Source organism: Anolis sagrei, chromosome 2 (genome assembly GCF_037176765.1).
Source record: "Anolis sagrei isolate rAnoSag1 chromosome 2, rAnoSag1.mat, whole genome shotgun sequence".
Lineage (NCBI taxonomy): Eukaryota > Metazoa > Chordata > Lepidosauria > Squamata > Dactyloidae > Anolis > Anolis sagrei.
Window position 1 is genome coordinate 160,875,077 of NC_090022.1, and position 19,446 is coordinate 160,894,522.

At 42.6% G+C, this 19,446-nt stretch overlaps 1 protein-coding gene across 1 annotated transcript in view; it reads right to left on the reverse strand.

The window, feature by feature from the left end:
* Positions 1-19,446, reverse strand: part of MAST1 (microtubule associated serine/threonine kinase 1) — a 90,108-nt gene that overhangs the window by 47,263 nt on the left and 23,399 nt on the right. The window contains exons 2-5 of the mRNA XM_060763624.2: positions 10,775-10,863; positions 7,397-7,472; positions 1,333-1,411; positions 1,033-1,193 (exon numbers count right to left, since the gene is read on the reverse strand). Of these exons, the coding sequence (XP_060619607.2) occupies positions 1,033-1,193; positions 1,333-1,411; positions 7,397-7,472; positions 10,775-10,863 (405 nt within the window). The remainder of the gene's footprint in view (positions 1-1,032; positions 1,194-1,332; positions 1,412-7,396; positions 7,473-10,774; positions 10,864-19,446) is intronic.

The window sequence follows — 19,446 nt, forward strand, 5'->3', positions numbered from 1 at the left end:
AATGCCGGCAATTCAATCAAGGAGGAAATTTACAAACAAAGCTTGTATGTGAGCTCGGATGTGAGGGCCATCTGGCTGCAACATCTGTCACCCCATTGATACCCTGGGTTGATTTGGCTGATCTGGCTGGCTAGGCGGGTGTCCCCTTCCTCCCTCCCTCACCGCTCCATGTCCATCCCTCCCGAAGCTGCGTGCTCGGTGGAAGAGGACGACGTCCCAGATATACAAGGAGTGTACCGAGGTCTCCAGTCTTCGGTCCTGGGTATACGATAGCTGCGCTCCCCTGCTAGAACCTCCAAACAAGCTCTTTAGCAGGAAAGATGGAGCGACAGCACCCCTTGTGGCCGGAATCAAGCACAGCCTCCAAGATGCCGAAGATGGAAAACATATATATATACACACACACACACACACATACATATATATATATATGCCTCTATGTAAAGTTGTCTGTCTTGTGAGTGTATAACAGCACTGAATGTTTGCTATATACTGTAATCTGCTCTGAGTCCTTTTCGGGTTGAGAAGGGCGGAATATAAATACTGTAAATAAATAAAACAATAGCTGAGTTGATGGAGTGCAAATTACTTTTACACATATTTTGCAACTGCAGTGAGCTGAGAACAAAGAGGGAGAGAGAAAAAAGACATTTTAAAAGCAGCTGAAAAATGGAACAAAAGAGGACTAATAGGAACAGTCCCAGCCAAATTTTAGTTTAATCCAGCACTCTAGGTCACTTATACCAGTGACAATGGGTAACCCAACTTAGTTGTTGTATAGGTACCTGAAAGCCACTGATAACAGCTCTACAATGTTTACAAAATTATGTCTCAGTATTTATTGTAGTCTTAAGATCCACTACCCTTCAGAATGCAAACTAGTGTGGGGAAAACTAGTGTGGGTCATCTACATCTTCACTGATGGGTGTCTCCGTGTTTTTTGTTTGTTATCTAGGCTAACTGTGTCAATCTAACAAAAGTTATAATGGGACGCTGTTGTTTGGGAGGTTCCCTTGCCAACTCCATTCTTACCTGAGGCTCCGGGACCGGGGCCGGACTGCGGGAGACCGCCGCCCTCCATCATCATCAGTGATGCTTTCAGTGCTGCCAAAATGTTTGGAAAGGAAGTGCAGCTCATCCATAGTGGGCTGATAAGGCAGCTGGTGAAGGCGCTCTTGGGAGGAGCAGGATGACTGTATGGAAGAGAAAAGGCAGAATTGACCCAAGGTCCCTTAGCAGCCAGTTGACCAGCTGTGAGGAACAGGTCCCATAAAACCCAGCCAGCATTTGCCTCCCCATTTGCAGGCCTTCTTCAAAGCAGGAAGCACTTACTGATACCGTGGAGCTGGGAGTGTTGGTTCCATATCCAGAAGAGGGCAGGGAAGCCAAAGACCAACGTCGTCCATCTGCCCTGGAATTAGAAGGAGGAATATGAACTTCAGTGGAATCAGAGTGAAAAAGAAGAACAATGATGACATAGACATCATCATCACCATCACCATCCCTGTTTTATCTTGTTGTTTGTTTCCTGTCAGATGTGATGGAGGAGTCAAAGTAAGGTTCTTCTGTACATAGGATGTGTGTGCGTGGAGGATGAGGTTTTTTTTTTTAATGCATTCACTGGTTTTAACTTCATTTCATGGCAATACTGTAGGTCTCCTACTTTTGCTGACCTCAGGGGTGAATGCCCTCTATGAAAAAGGGAGAAACACAAATAAAAAATCCCACTATATTTTTTTACCTTCTCTCTAGGGGATCTCAAGTTTCTTCAAGGCAATTCTGTCATCAAATTGTGCCAGAGATTGACCAAAGAATGAGCCTGGAAGATCTAGAGATTCCTAGAGTAACATTTTCTCCAGGAATCTTTAGGTCTTCCAGTGCAACCCTATGGATCACAGGATCAGCCTGGAGGACCTAGAGATTCCTAGAGAGGATATATGCAAAAAGAGCCAAAAGCAGAATGACAGAAAGTGTCATTCTGGCTGTAACCCTATGCCAAACAGAGCATAGGGTTACAGCCTGTGTTGTATGGGGTTACACTCCCCCTGAAGACACAGATTTGCAGCTTGGGAGTGATCCTGGATTCATAGCTGAGCCTGGAACCCCAGGTTTCGGCGGTGACCAGAGGAGCTTTTGCACAGTTAAAATTGTGTGCCAGCTGCGCCCGAACCTTGGGAAGTCTGATATGGCTACAGTGCTCCACGCTCTTGTTACATCCCGAATAGATTACTGCAACACACTCTATGTGGGGCTGCCTTTGAAGACTGTTTGGAAACTCCAACTAGTCCAACGGGCAGCAGCCAGATTACTAACTGGAGCGACATACAGGGAGCATACCACCCCCTTGCTGTGTCAGCTCCAGTGGGTGCCGGTCCACTTCTGAACTCAATTCAAAATGCTGCTCCTGACCTATAAAGCCCTATACAGTTTTGGTCCAGCTTACTCATCCGAACGCATCTCCCTCTACGTCCCGCCTCACAGTTTAAGATCATTCGGGGAGGAACAGGTAATTATTTAGTCATGAGGAAGTTCACAATCCACATGACATGCAAGCACAAGGATTCGAAAACAAACTACAAGCAAGGAACAGACCACACAATGGCAGTTCGGATTGGGTATTTCACAGACAGCCATAAACACGTTGACAAATGTAGCTAGGCTGTTTCAATTAATCTAGATTCACTGACAATTGATTTGTCTGGTCTTGAATAATTAATTAATCCTTGACGTTGTAAGTCTTGGCCCACTACAGTTCAACCAAGCTGTGGTGTTTGGAGCCATTGCTGACAAGATGACCAACACACACTGAAGCAAACTGTTCTGATATAACTGAACAGATTTGGATCTGTGAGGTATCTCAGTTGGAAACTGCTCAGGAACCAGATGGAATTACTTGAATCACTTTCCACAGAGAGCTGGACCATAATACTCATATAATCCATATTTTACAGTTAAACTATGTCAAGGCCCACTGTGGCCTTTTCCTCGGTACATCAAACAGGTAAACAACCCAAAAGAGATACTCTTCTTTTTTTAGGAGTTGCCACCACTACATCTGAGATGTCCCAGGCCTCTCCTAGACTGCCATATAAAATCCAGATTATCTGCTCTGAACTGGATTATATGGTAATGAAGACTCATATAATCCAAGTCAAAGCAGATAATGTGGATTATCTGATTTAATAAAGTGGATTATATGGCAATGCAGAAAGGCCCCAGTTGTGAAACCAGAACTTCATGTGAACTGCATCTACTACATTGGGTACAGTTGCTCTACTGACCAGCCACACCCAATCCTGTTACTCCAATTTATTTATTTATTTATCGTGTCATCAGCAACCATACCATTGTATTACAATTCTAACAGAACAAAACAAACACACAGATTAAAAAGAAGAAAAAAACACAGATTTTGCAAACTTAGTAGTTGGTTAAATGTCCTTTGACCAGTATCTGGCCACTTGGAGTGCCTCTGGTGTTGCTGCAAGAAGGTTCTCCATTGTGCATGTCGCAGGGCTCAGGGTGCATTGCAGCAGGTGGTCTGTGGTTTGTTCTTCTCCGCACTCGCATGCCATGGATTCCACCCTGTAGCCCCATTTCTTAAGATTGGCTCTGCATCTCGTGGTGCCAGAGCGCAGTCTGTTCAGTGCCTTCCAAGTCACCCAGTCTTCTGTGTACCCGGGAGGGAGTCTCTCATCTGGTATCACCCATGGATTGAGGTGCTGGGTTTGGGCCTGCCACTTTTGGACTCTCGCTTGCTGGGGTGTTCCAGCAAGTGTCTCTGTAGATCTAAGAAAACTATGTCTTGATTTAAGTTGTTGGCGTGCTGGCTGATACCCAAACAGGGGATGAGCTGGAGATGTCTCTGCCTTGGTCCTTTCACTATTGGCTGCTACTTCCCGGCGGATGTCAGGTGGTGTAATACCGGCTAAGCAGTGTAATTTCTCCAGTGGTGTGGGGCGCAGACACCCTATAATAATGCGGCATGTCTCATTAAGAGCCACATCTACTGTTTTAGTGTGGTGAGATGTGTTCCACACTGGGCATGCATACTCAGCAGCAGAGTAGCATAGCGCAAGGGCAGATGTCTTCACTGTGTCTGGTTGTGATCCCCAGGTTGTGCCAGTCAGCTTTCGTATGATGTTGTTTCTAGCGCCCACTTTTTGCTTGATGTTCAGGCAGTGCTTCTTGTAGGTCAGAGCACGGTCCAAAGTGACTCCCAGGTATTTGGGTGTATTGCAATGCTCCAGTGGGATTCCAATGTTATTCTGGTATTCGTTTATTCATTTGTTAATTTTATATTCTACTTTTCTCTAAACAAGGGACCCAAACCATCTTACAATTTTACCTTTTCATAACTTGGAGCTAAGACAAAGACATTGAGGCTATGGTCTTGTCGTGCCTGAAGGTATCTCTGAGAAATTGCAATGTTATTTTGCATCTCCTCTGAGGGTAAGAGAGAGACGAAGAGAAAATTGCCCTCAAAATGGAAGAGACCCAACTTTATAGAGACGAAAACACATCTGCAACATGTGCTTTCCCAAACCAAGGAGCACACAAAGAGGAAATTTAGGGAGGATTTCCACAGAGGCAAGGCATTTAAAAATAGTACACCTGCATCTGACATATATTCCTGGCTTTTCAATACTCAGTATAAATACTCAGTATTTTATATCCGTATAAAATGTAATTGAGAGCCAGCAAGATGTAATGTTTCAATGACAACTCTGGAAATCAAGTTCTGAATCCAGTTTGGCCATGAAAACTCACTGGGTGACCTAATCTCTTAGCCTGAGAGGAAGACAAAGGGCAATTCTACGCTAATTTAATGCAGATCATCAAAGCAGATAATCTAAATTATCTGTTTTGAACTGGATTATATGAGTCTACACTGCCATATAATCCAGTTCAAAGCAGATAATCTGGATTTTATATGGCAATGTTGAATGGGCCAAAGATAAGCCATTTTTGAGTAAATCTTGACAAGAAAAGCCCATAATAAATTCACTATAGGATTGCCATAATATGGAAATAAGTTGAAGGCACAACAACATGTTTCCCATCTCTGTTTCCATGCCATCTGCAAGCTATTGCAAGCCAAAAAAACCAAACAAACAACAAAAACAATCCCCTTAAAAATCCATCAACAAATGCCTTTTGTAATCCCAGATCAGTTGTGCTCCCTCAACACACACACAAACACACATTTGTTTGTGACTTCACAACCTCTGAGGATGCTTGCCATAGATGCAGGCGAAATATCAGAAGAGAATGCTTCTAGAACATGGCCATAGAGCCCAAAAAACCTACAACAACCCAGTGATTCCAGCCATGAAAGCCTTCGACAATACACATTCGGTTCTCTTACATGTTGTCTGAAGAAGAATTCTGGAGAATCTGAAAGGCTCCATAATATTTGGCAAACCCAAGGATTGTCTAGAATACTTCCTCAATATAGATTTTGTACTCTTACCCCTTCTAGGACACATGAAAAAAGCTGCAAATTGAACTCAAGCAGCTCAAGCCATTCACAGGATGTTCCCAGTGAGTTTTTATTCCATCCTATACCATGTATGAATGCCCTGTACTCGAGTAAAGACACTTCTAACAGAAGGGATTTTGCAAGTGCTTTTTTGGCATAAGGCAATTTCTGATCACGCTCCTGGGTAGGAAACTGTTTATGCTTTTTGGTACCAGTGCAGAAACTCAAGGGACAAGGAGATGTAAACAGCTCAGTGTGGATTCACGTAGTACTTTGTTGATGGCAAGATGGAACTTCACAGTCTGTTCCCTTGCTTTTGTGGGGTGGAAGTGGGAGGAAGAAGTGGGACGTGCACAACTATAAAAAGAGCAGAGAGCAGATGGGAAGTGGGGAGCAGCAGCTGTAGCTTCTTCTAGTGCTTCAAATGTTCTTCTCTGTTGCCTTCTGGCAGGAGGGCCAGGTAGAATAGACAAAAGAATGACACAGTACCACAATTCTCTACTCCCAAATCTACAAGTGGAATAGTACTACTTAGGCAGTCCTTCATTGTCCGAGTAGGCTAGTCTTCCAAGATCAGTGTACTGCAGTGGTTCTCAACCTTCCTAATGCCGCGACCCCTTAATACACTTCCTCATGTTGTGGTGACCCCCAACCATATCCCTAACATCGCCATGTAAATAATGATCTGCAAGATGTATTTTCATTCACTGGAGTAAATATGGCACAAATACCTGGTATGTCCAAATTTGAATACTGGTGGGATTGGCGGGGGGATTGATTTGGGAGTTGTAGTTGCTAGGATTTATAGTTAATATGTAAACAAAGAGCATTCCGAACCCCACCAACAATGGAATTGAACCAAAGTTGGCACAGAGAACTCCCATGATGAACAGAAAATACTGGAAGGGTTTGGAGGGCATTGACCTTGAGTTTGGGGAAAATAGACTTTGACATTTGGGAGTTGTAGTTGCTGGGATTTATAGTTCACCTACAATCAAGGAGCGTTCGGAACCTCACCAATGATAGAATTGGGCCAAACTTCCCACACAGAACCCCCACGACCAACAGAAAATAGTGTTTTCTGATGGTCTTTGGCGACCCCTCTGACACCCCTTCGCGACCCCCTCAGGGGTCCCGACCCCCAGGTTGAGAACCACTGGTGTACTGGTAGGTCTGTAGGTGACTGTGGAGCCCTATTCTTGATCTGCATCTTCTTCTGCAGTGAGGGCATTAGTTTCCAGGTGGAAGGCGGTCTACTTCTGGTTTTAGTCTCTTAATTTTGCAAATAAATGAATGTAAGAGCAATTTTCTTTTCTCCATCCTCCTCCCCAATTTGTGTGTGTGTGTGTGTGTCAGGAGTGACTTGAGAAACTACAAGTTTTTTCTGGTGTGAGAGAATTGGCCGTCTGCAAGGACGTTGCCCAGGGGACGCCCAGATGTTTTGATGTTTTACCATCCATGTGGGAGACTTCTCTCATGTCCCCACATGGGGAGCTGGAGCTGACAGAGGGAGCTCAACCTGTCGGTCTTCGGTCCTGCTGGCTCCTTTCTCCCCAATGATTGCTTAATAAATATTTCATGCACAAGGCTGAGGCTACTAGTAGAGTCTTCCTGATTCTAGTTTAGTGTTAATTGTCTATGTTACAATGGGATATTTGAAGCTCACTGCCTTTGTGGAGTACCTTAGTACGAAAACACTGAACGAGTCAAGATGAGTAAGGGCCCTTCCACACAGCCCTATATCCCCGAATTTCAAGGCAGAACATCCCAAATTATCTGAGTGTGGACTCAGATAAGCCAGTTCAAAGCAGATATTGTGGGATTTTCTGCCTTGGTATTCTGGGATATAGAGCTGTGTGGAAGAGCCCTCTGAGCGTGTCTACAAAATATTCATTTTCCTCTGGCTGGTCTTACCTGCGAGAAGATGCAAAGGAGAAGTGGGCTGGTGTATTTGGGGAGAAGTTCCGAGGGCTGTCCAGAGGGCTGCTACCTGTGGACAGGGAGAAAAAGGACACACAAGACACACTGCTTCAAAGGTCTGCTCACAACCTCAAAAATACTAGAAATTAATCCATGAAAAATGTCAACAGATTTTTTTAAAAATTCCCCAAAAAACTGGAATACTACCTATTAGGAATAACAGATACAGATTTAAAAATTGATTTAAATGAAGGTATCTTTTTTATGTATATGACGACAGCCGCCAGAATTATCTATGCGAAGCTCTGGAAACAGAGGGAAATACCGGATTTAGACCAGTGGATGAATAAATTAAGAGAGATAAAAGACATAGACAAACTAACCTTTTTATTAAAGAAAAATTCGGGTAATCTGATTAAACAAACAAATTGGTGAAGAGAGTTATTGACAAGCTGGAATGTGTCCAGAGGAGGGCGACTAAAATGATCAAGGGTCTGGAGAACAAGCCCTATGAGGAGCGGCTTAAGGAGCTGGGCATGTTTAGCCTAAAGAAGAGAAGGCTGAGAGGAGACATGATAGCCATGTATAAATATGTGAGAGGAAGCCACAGGGAGGAGGGAGCAAGCTTGTTTTCTGCTTCCCTGGAGACTAGGACGCTGAACAATGGCTTCAAATTACAAGAAAGGAGATTCCTTCTGAACATGAGGAAGAACTTCCTGACTATGATAGCCATTCAGCAGTGGAACTCTCTGCCTCGGAGTGTGGTGGAGGCTCCTTATTTGGAAGCTTTTAAACAGAGTCTGGATGGCCATCTGTCAGGGGTGATTTGAATGCAATATTCCTGCTTCTTGGCAGGGGGTTGGACTGGATGGCCCATGAGGTCTCTTCCAACTCTAGGATTCTATGATTCTAGGTGGATGAATATGAAGAAATGAGAAAAAGAAAGAACTAATATGAGAAACAACATAAGAGTGGACAAAAGAGGGGTCAGTGATCAAATTCATATTTTTGTATAAACTCTTTATTATTATTTACAATAAGGAAGATCACTGGCTGAACCTTTTTTTTGTATTTTTTGTATTTTTTATTATTGTTTACAATTTTTCTTTTTTTTCTCTCTCATTTTTCTTTTTATTATTTTTTTATTATTATATTTACATTTTTCTCCCTTTCTCCGTTTCTCCTTTTTTCTACTTTCTCTTAACAAAATTGTTCTCCCACTTTACTTGGAATACCAAATCACTTTCCCCTTCCATTACTACTTTAAATAAAATAAAATTTATACAAAAAAAAAGTCTGCCCACAACTATATGATACTTTTAATCCTCTCCTAATTTTTCAGGATCTTCTTCTAACTGCCCTATGAAGGACAGATGTTCTAGCAACTCTGGGCCCTTCCAGACAGGCCCTATATCCCAGGATCTGATCCCAGGTAGTCTGCATTAAACTGGATTATATGAGTCCCCACTGCCAGATAATCTAGGATAAACAGAAAACCTGGGATCAGATCCTGGGATATAGGGCCTGTCTGGAAGGGCCCTCTGACATATCAAGAAGGTGATAAGTGTGTTGAACAAGAAAACAGAAGATGGATGGAAGCAAAGAAATAAGAGTTTTGGATGGGTGGGACAACAAACAGTGTGAGGAAGAGTCCAACCAGTCAAACAGATGGCTAGAGAAAAGCAGTTTGGCCATCTAAAATGGTCAGCTAGGAGATGATGAGGAAAAACCAGATGGACAGAAAATGGAATGGAAAGAAGAATGGCTGTGAAATGATTCAACATTCACAGTGCTAGATAAATATGGGGAGTAGAAAAGACAGATGGCTTGGAAGCATGGAGAGATTTTTTTAAAAACCCTATCAGTGAGCTTTGGGTTGTTGTAGCTGAGGATGCTTGCCATAGATGCAGGCGAAACGTCAGGAGAGAATGCCTCTAGAACATGGCCATATAGCCCGAAAAACCTACAACAACCCAGTGATTCCGGCCATGAAAGCCTTTGACAATAAATTAAAGCTTTGTTGGAGAGGTCAACAGGAAGGCAAAAGGCCGAAATTGGTTGTGAATAGACCCAACAACACTATTTGGAGTTCATTTATGTGTTGTGTATAACACAAAGTGTAAACCAATTAGGATAGTTATAGGATAGGTAGGCATGTACTGATAAGTAGGAATTCTCTTTGGATTTGGTAGGACAACTTGCTGCATTTGTAGGCAAACAGATAGACACACAAGACTACCAGTTATGGAACAACCTGGAACATGATGGCCCTTCCACACTGCCATATAACCCAAAATATCAAGGCAGAAAATCCCACAATATCTCTTTGAACTGGGTTATCTGAGCCCACACTGCCACATATTCCAGTTCAAAGCAGAAAATGTGGAATTTTATTCAGCTGTGCGGAAGAGGCCACAGGCCCCTTCTACACTGCCATATAAAATCCAGATTATCTGCTTTGAACTGGATTATATGGCAGTATAGACTTGTATAATCCAGTTCAAGGCAGATAATCTGGATTATATGACTTGATAATCTGGATTACATCACAGTATAGAAGGGGCCTTAGCCAACTGTGGCAATGTGAAAGAAACACACATTTCGAAATAACAGAAAAAACAGGCAAAAAGTGAAGTTTTGGGCAGGATCCAAGGACATTTCATGCATCCTTGCCATGGACATTTGGTAATTACTAGGATAGCCTTTTGCTCAAAGCCAGTCAAGCAGGTGACTTGTTTGAAGAATGGACCACTGCCTTGACAAGGACAGAAAGATTGGGGCAAGGGCAAAATGACTGGCTCTTTTTGTGGACCGCATGCAGTGCTGGATATTCGATGTTGGATAACAATAAATAAATAAATAAATAAATAAATAATATTGGATTCATCCAGGGCGGCATTCTCAAAAGAACAAAAGGGCAAGTCAAAGGCTTAACTCACCTCAGCAAGCGAGAGTTCAAAAGTGGCAGGCTCAAACCCAGAACCTCAATCAATGGCAGATACCAAATGAGAGACTCCCTCCTGGGCACACTGAAAACTGGGCAACTTGGAAGGCGCTGAACAGACTGCGCTCTGGCACCACGAGATGCAGAGCCAACTTTAAGAAATGGGGCCACAAAGTGGAATCCACGACATGCAAGTGTGGAGAAGAGCAAACTACAGACCACCTGCTGCAATGCAACCTGAGCCCTGCTACATGCACAATGGAGGACCTTCTTATAGTAACACCAGAGGCACTCCAAGGGGCCAGCTACTGGTCAAAGGACATTTAGTCAACTATGAAGCTTGCAAACTTTGTGTTTTGCTTGCTTGTTTGTTAAAAAATGCAATACAACTGTTTGGTTTGCTCCTGACACGATAAATAAATACTCACCAATATGACCTGGGAGTGGAGAGTGAGGCCGGGGCAGTGTCGGAGACGTACTTGTCAGGATCAGGCTCTTCCTGTTACTGGTTCGGCAGCTGTACAAAGGACAAGAAAGATTGAGAGGGAAATTAAGCATGGAATAAAAGAATAAAGTGTATTTGACCAGTCTGCAGCTCATGCCCCAATGTCAAAGCGCCTGGGTAAGCTTGGGTGCATTTCACATTCTCAGCCCCAGAAACCCCTCACCTTAGGCTGCCATATGTTGGAAATGGTTTGAAGGCAACAGCAATGAATATAGCTAAACTATGGATCCTCCAAACAACGGGCCAATTTAATGAATGGACTAGGAATCATTGTGGATTCAAGGTGTCCAAGGACAATAGGGCACAGTCAGACGGGGGTCTGTCTAAGGCCCTTACTACAATGCCATATAAAATCCAGATTATCTGTTTTGTACTGAACTATATGGCAGTGTAGGCTCATATAATCCAGTTCAAAGTGGATAATGTGGATTATCTGCTTTGATAATCTGGATTATATGGAAGTGTAGAAGGGGCCTACACAGTGAGCCAAAAGAAATAATACCAGGTTGGGTTTTCTCATTCCTATGTTGTCATCCCAATTTGATCTCAATCATTCACCTACCATTAAAACAACACAATTTTCTTACAGATACACGCCTACATATGCCTCTCAATACCCTCAACATACACTACTCCCTCACCCTCTCATCTATATTATTACTTATCTCCCTTTCAATACAGTCAGGCCTCCTTATCTGCTGATTCTGCATCCTTGGTTTCAACCATTCACATCTTGAAACTATTTTTTTAAAGTCCCAAAAACAAATCTTGGTTTTGCCATATAATAAAAGGAACACCAATTTACTACATCATTGTATACTAGCCGTTCCGTGCCACATATTGCTGTGGCCCAGTCTGTGTATATGTGCTTTGTGTGTGAATGTGTGTGTACATGTGTGTGTATATATTTGTGTATATGTGTCATCTATATGTGTGTTTGTGTGTGTGTGTGTGTGTGTGTGAGAGAGAGAGAGAGAGAGAGAGAGAGTTTTGTGCATGTGTTGTAATGCATTTTTTTAATTATTTTGGCTTTTTAAGTCTCTTCTGCTGTGTTTTCCAGTGTTTTATGAGTGATGGTCACCCGTTGGCCTGGCAGGTGTATTGTGTCCAAATTTGGTGTCAATTCGCCCACTGGTTTTTGAGTTATGTTAATCCCACAAACGAACATTACATTTTTATTTATATAGAAGACTAGCTGTGCCCTGCCATGCATTGCTGTGGCCCAGTCTGTGTATATGTGTTTTGTGTGTGCATATATGTGTATATGTGTGTGTGTGTGTTTGTGTATATGTGTATATATGTGGTTTAGCGCATGTGTTGTAATGTATTTTTCATTTTTTGGCTTTTTAAGTCTCTTCCGCTGTGTTTTCCAGTGTTTTTAGGAGTGATGGTCACACGTTGGCCTGATAGGTGTATTGTGTCCAAATTTGGTGTCAATTCGCCCAGTGGTTTTTGAGTTATGTGAATCCCACAAATGAACATTATATTTTTATTTATATAGACTAGCCGTCCCCTGCCACGCATTGCTATGGCCTAGTCTGGTGATCTGGAAAGTAATGAGAATGTGTTGATTTCTAATATATGTAATGCCTTTATGCTTGTGGGTAAACAGTATTTCTTGTTGTTTCTTTGACAGTGTTGATATAGAGATTGCCTGGTTTGCCTACTCTGGAACATGCAACATATAATTGTCCTTCTCTAGGAGTCCCTTTCAAATCTATGATACGCTACCTCTCTGTGAATCATATATATCTATCTATATGGCTGGATGGCTCGTTGTCAGGAGGGCTTTGATTACGTTTTCTTGCCCCGGTGAAGGGAGTTGGACTGGATTGCCTTAAGTATTTTCTATTGGTCATGGGGGTTCTGTGTGGGAAGCTTGCCCCAATTCTGTCATTGGTGGGGTTCAGAATGCTCTTTGATTGTAGGTGAACTATGAATCCCAGAAACTTCAACTTCCAAGTGTCAAGGTCTATTCCCCCCAAACTCCATCTGTATTCATATTTGGGCATATGGAATATTCGTGCCAAGTTTGTTCTAGATCCATCATTGTTCGAGTCCACAGTGGTCTCTGGATGTAGGTGAACTACAACTCCCAAACTCAAGGTCAATGCCCACCAAACCCTTCTAGTGTTTTCTATTGGGCATGGGAGTCCTATGTACCACATTTGGTTCAATTCCATAATTGGTAGAGTTCGGAATGCTCATTGATTGTAGGTGTACTATAAATCCCAGCAACTATCAACTCCCAAATGCCAATTCAATTTTTTTGAGTGATGGTCGCTCCTTGGGTTAGTAGATGTCTTGTGGCCAAATTTGGCAGCAATTCGTCCAGTGGTTTTTGAGTTATGTTAATCCCACAAACGAACATTACATTTTTATTTATATAGATAGTGAGCATTCATAGATATCTACAGACTACAGAGGATCTTGGAAACAAACACTACCAGATACCAAGATGTCACTGACATGCTCTCTCTTCCTCCTCTCTCACACACTGCTTTCCCCCGCTCTTCTCTCTCTCTTACACAGACACACCACTTTCTCTTTATACACATTCTAATTCTCTCTCACACACACACAAACACACACCACATCGAGAAACTCTTTTTCTTTCTTTGTTCTCATTTTCCATCACTGCATCATACTGATTCAACATAGGAAAAGCATAGAAAAGTCCTGGAGGCACTCTTAGCTGTTCCTCCTTTTTCGGAAAGATAGCCAGAAGGACAGTTTGCAATTTATTTAGTTGCTTCTCACACATAACTAGAAAAAATATACGTGCTAGTAGGCAGAAGACCATTTTTAAAGAAACCAGTCATAAATAGATAACCTTTCTAGGTGCGATTTACACTCTCCTTACTTTTTTCTCCTTGAAGCATTTAAGAATAACTGGAATAAATTGTTCCATAATAAATTCTTGACATTGGGGGGGGGGGGGGGGAGAATAACTCTGGCCTGCAACAGAAAAGACTCAGTAACGTGAAAAGGAGAAGTTCAGACAATTGGACTCTGTGATGGGTTATGGTTCTGCCAATCCCAACATAATTTCAACAGCTATTGTCAGGATCAGGCTCTTTCTATTCAGCAGCTATATAAGCATCTAGAAGGGAGAAGATAGTATAGTACAGGGGTCCTCAAACTAAGGCCCGGGGGCCAAATACGGCCCTCCAAGTTCATTCACCCGGCCCTCGCTCAGGATCAACCTAAGTCTGAAATGACTTGAAAGCACACAATAACAACAATCCTATCTCATCAGCCAGAAGCAGGCCCACACTTCCCATTGAAATGCTAATAAGTTTATATTTGTTAAAATGGTTCTACATTTTATTGTTTTTATGTGTTTTTGCACTATAAATAAGATACATGCAGTGTGATTAGGAATTCATTCATGTTTTTTTCAAATTATAATCCGGCCCTCCAACAGTTTGAGGGACTGTGACCTGGCCCTCTGTTTAAAAAGTTTGAGGACCCCTGGTATAGTAGGTCAAAATGCACCAGATCACGTCTGATCTTGAAAAGTAAATGCACAGTCACGCCTGGAACATGGATGTGAAATTTCCAAGGAATACAGGTGTTGTTAGGCTCTATATCAGAGGGAAGAACTAGCAAAACCACCTCTGGGCATTTCTTGCCTAAGGAAACCCTATGAAATGTATAGTGTTGCCATAAATCAACAAGCAGCTTGAAAGTACAAGCTTCCTCTATGCATTGATGTTTCACTTTATGACACTGTTCTTTCAACGCTTGGAAATTACAGACAAATTTCTTTAATTTGACAAAAAAAAAAAAGAGTCAGTTCTTGCCTCCGATGTGTCCTTGCGCACATATGCATGGTCCCAAGGCTAGCCTATGGAAAGAGCGAGCACTTCTTTGAATCACTTTTGAATACGTGCAAAAGCTCGTTTAGCTTTATCACATGTTCAAAAGTGATAAACAGCACATGAGATCTTTTGGCACGTCACCGAGTGTGCCGATTACCACTGGGACCACCTGTACTGGTTTATGCCAGAGTCTTTGCAGTTCAATTTTGAGGTCTTGATAACGTCTGAATTTTTCCTGTTTTTTTTTGGTCAGTTTTACTGTCACCTGGTATGGCGACATCAATAATCCAAACTTGTTTTATGCTGATATGTGTTCAAGGCATTGATTTGTGCCTTTGTTGTGAGCTGTCCTGAAACCCCTCTGGGGTGAAAAGAGTGGGATATTAATTAATTAATTAATATTCAGAAAGAACACATCCCCAAGGGATCTTCCCTGCTTCCCAAATGATCAGGGAAAGGCCCCACATATTGATAAAAATGAAAGTAGAGTAAACAAACTCCAGTTGGCTTGTGCTATATAAAATTCCCAACATTGTTTCTGGTCTGAGGAAATCCAAAATTCACATATGTGCCCCTGCGATGGCTATGTGGAAGGGCAATTTTGAAACAAAGGATTGTGGCAAACGGCAGAAGGTGTAGCATGCAATGGCTAAGAGCCTACATTGTGCCGTCGTGCCTGGGGGCTATAATTCTTAATGAAGGAGGCATGGACGTGGCATCTCTCCCCAGGGGATTGCTTCTTGCCCTCCTATAGGAAACTGGAACTCTCAAAAACCCAAAACACTGTAAATAACTCAAAATAAGTTTTATTGATCACAAAGTTATTTCTTTAAAGCAATGAGCTGGAAACTTCAGAGGGGTGACGGAAAATATATGCTACAGTCTCAGTTAGTCCTGGATTCAAGGAGTTTGAAGCTGAGTAGCTTTTCCAAGTTTCCTCTTTCCTCAATGGCTGTGAATGCCGGAGCAAACCACAACCCCAGTTCAAATGGCCTATGTTTGAGGACTCAGGATCTTCCTCTGGTGCCAAAAGAACCAGTTTGAAAGCGCTTGAGACTTCCAACGTCGTTCAGGTTGGTCTGAACATGAAGCATAAGTCTCAAGGGTAAAAAACCTCAGAACTGGTGCTGAGAGGTAATTAAATCAGGGTCTTTTAGAGTCAAGTCTCTTACTCATGTCCATCTGGTAGAAACTCTGATGGCAGAATGAAAAGAAAGGAAGTACTCCCCTCCTGCAAGAAGAGGTGGAGCCAAACAATACTGATTAACAGCTATAAGTAACCAATCCATCCAACTATACATAAGCAGGGTAAAAAGGCAGAATTACGCATGATACAACAGTTTAAATCTTGCAACTAACAGTTCTACACATAGGTGGCGCCACTCGCGCTGTCACATACATACTTAAGAGTAGAATAAATATCAACCACTGGAGTTATGTTATGTCACTTCTGTACTGAATACTAATATAGTGCAAGATACATGGATTAATTGTCAAGGTCCATGGCTGACAAATGCTATGTATAAGTTGCAGGGGCAATGCATAGAGACAAGGCACATTCATATACTACTCTGTATATTTTAATGTATTGCTGCATTCACAAGGGTCTGACATGCATAATTCTGCTTAGGCTGCCATCAGTTGGATATGGCTGTTGCGCATTGTCCACGTGCAAAGCACAGCGTATGCCTGCATACGTCACTAACAGGATGCCAGCTGAGCTATTTTAACTAGAGCTTTCAAAGTGTTAGTGTTGGTGCTAATGTGTTAACACTATATTTGCTCATCTTGAACTCATAAAGGAGATTTTTAAAAACAATGTGTTAGTCTAGGTTCTTGTGGGTTTTTTTGGGCTATAGGGCCATGTTCTAGAGGCATTTCTCCTGACGTTTCGCCTGCATCTATGGCAAGCATCCTCACAGATTCCAACAGACCTCACTACCTTTGAGGATGTTTGCCATAGATGCAGGTGAAACGTCAGGAGAAATGCCTCTAGAACATGGCCCTATAGCCCGAAAAAACCCACAAGAACCTAGTGATTCCAGCCATGAAAGCCTTCAACAATACAATGTGTTAGTCAACTAGTTATTCATTAAAAAAAATCATTTAGAATCACTAAAATGCCTCCCTGTTGCCCTCAAAACAAAGTAACACAAGGTGACTAGAAACACCAATTACACTATGTAACACAATTTGTTTTCCTGGGTTATAAATGTTATTTCCTAATTCCTATTATAAAAATATGGTAAAGGTTTATTTAACGGCGCAAACTTTGTTTTTGCAGGACCCTGCAACACATTTTGTGATAGCTTTTCAATGAATATCTTATCGAGTCTCTACTAATTCAACAGAGTTTGTGGCAACCACAAAAATGAAGTTTTTGGAGTATAACAACTTTCAAAGTAAGTAACACACAATTAAACGGGAAATAACATTTTCAAAACAGGAGCAGATTTTTTTGGAAATTTTGTTACATAGTGTTATTAATCAAACAATTGTTGGAATTTGGCAACTAAAGCAATGTATTATTTTTTAAACATGGTTCAAGTTTTTAACCAAATAGGGTTAATAGATTAATTTTAACGCATTATTTTCCAGCTCTGTATTCTCACCTGCCAGCACTTACATTACTGCTGCTCCATCTTCCAGCAGTCACCAGCCAATCCCTCTCCACAGGCATGTAGCCGGGGAGGGGGGGGGGGGGGCTTGAGGGGCTTCAGTCCCCTCCCCCCCGAAATTCTCATGGTGGTTCACGAAAAGGCCTTACTGGTGCATTATTTAAACTGTTATGTTTATCCATATCATGATCTGATCACCATACTCAATATATCCCATATGCATGGGGGTATTGGGGTAATGATACAAAAGGTTTGCTAGGGTAGACCCTCTTTCACTCAGACTCAGCCCCCTCCCCCCGAAACTCAGCCCCCCTGAAACCCCCCTGAAAAAAACTCAGGGGCCCCCCTCCCCCCGAATCGAAATCCTGGCTACGGGCCTGCCTCTCCAATGCCAGAAATACAGCTTAATGGTGTGACATTAGAAAATGTTCACCATTTCCTCTACCTTAGCAGCCACCTCTCCACAAAAGTCAACATTGACACTGAAATACAACACACTACTGAGCTCTGCGAGTGAAGCATTTTTCCGAATGAAGCAGTGAGTGTTTGAGTATCGGGACATCCATAGGGATACCAAGGTGCTTGTTTATAAAGCTATTGTCCTCCCAACCCTGCTGTACGCCTGCAAAACGTGGACTATCTACATACGTCACATGCAACTCCTGGAATGATTCCATCAGCGCTGCCTCTGAAAACTCCTGCAAATCTCTTGGGAAGACAAGCAGACTAATGTCAGCATGCCAGAAGAAGCAAAGGCCACCAGCATTGAAGCGATGGTCCTCCGCCATCAACTCCGCTGGATTGGCCACATTGTCCAGATGCCCGACCACAGTCTCCCAAAGCAGTTGCTCTACTCTGAACTCAAGAACTGAAAACAGAATGTAGGTGGCCAGGAAAAGAGATTTAAAGACGGGCTCAATGCCAACCTTAAAAACTCTGGTATAGACACTGAGAACTGGGAAGCCCTAGCCCTTGAGCGTTTCAGCTGGAGGTCAGCTGTGACCAGCAGTGCTGCAGAATTTGAAGAGGCACAAATGGAGGGCGAAAGGGAGAAACGTGCCAAGAGGGAGGTGTATCAAGCCAACCCTTACTGGGACCGCCTTCTACCTGGAAACCAATGCCTTCACTGCGGGAGAAGATGCAGGTCAAGAATAGGGCTTCACGGTCACCTATGTGCCCACCGCCAGTACACCGACCTTGGGGGACAATCTTACTCAGACAATGAAATGGTGGAATTTTGAAGTTAGTTGCGCATTGCAAATGAGAAGGGAAGAAACGGGAATAAACAGAACCTGTTCTAAGCCCATATGGCAGGAGGAATATGTAGACCTCAAGTTCCTGGGAACTATTTTGGTTTTACTAAAATCTGCACGTTCTCCAGGTATAAAACAGGATCCGAGGAAGGGGAAACCACCTGCAAAATGTTGGCTCAAATAACAGAGGCAATTCTGTAGTATTTTGCATGACCTGACCCACACAAGGAAGTACAATTCTATCTACAGAGCTTGGAAGAAAACCAATTCAAAATTAATTCAAATTATCCGAAATGTGTTTTAAATTTTAGTCATTCCAGTTCCAGGCTGGAGATGCACTCTTAGTTTTTGCAAAGAGCCAGCTATGCAATCCAGCCATAATCTTGTTATCAGACATGGCCACAACCTCCCCTTGTAGGATCTTCCAGCACTATATTTATTTATTTATTTACGACATTTATATGCCGCCCTTCTCACCCTGAAGGGGACTCAGAGCGGCTTACAAGTAAAAAGTAAATACAATATATTATATTACTATCATAGCACAATATTAGATCAAGAAATAGTTTTCTTAGACCTACAGAGACACTCGCTGGAACACCTCAGCAAGCGAGAGTCCAAAAGTGGCAGGCTCAAACCCAGCACCTCAATCCATGGGTGATACCAGAGAGAGACTCTCCCCTGGGCACACAGAAGACTGGGCGACTTGGAAGGCGCTGAACAGACTGCACTCTGGCACCACGAGATGCAGAGCCAACCTTAAGAAATGGGGCCACAAAGTTGAATCCACGACATGCGAGTGCAGAGAAGAGCAAACCAGAGACTACCTGCTGCAATGCAACCTGAGCCCTGCTACATGCACAATGGAGGACCTTCTTGCGGCAACACCAGAGGCACCTC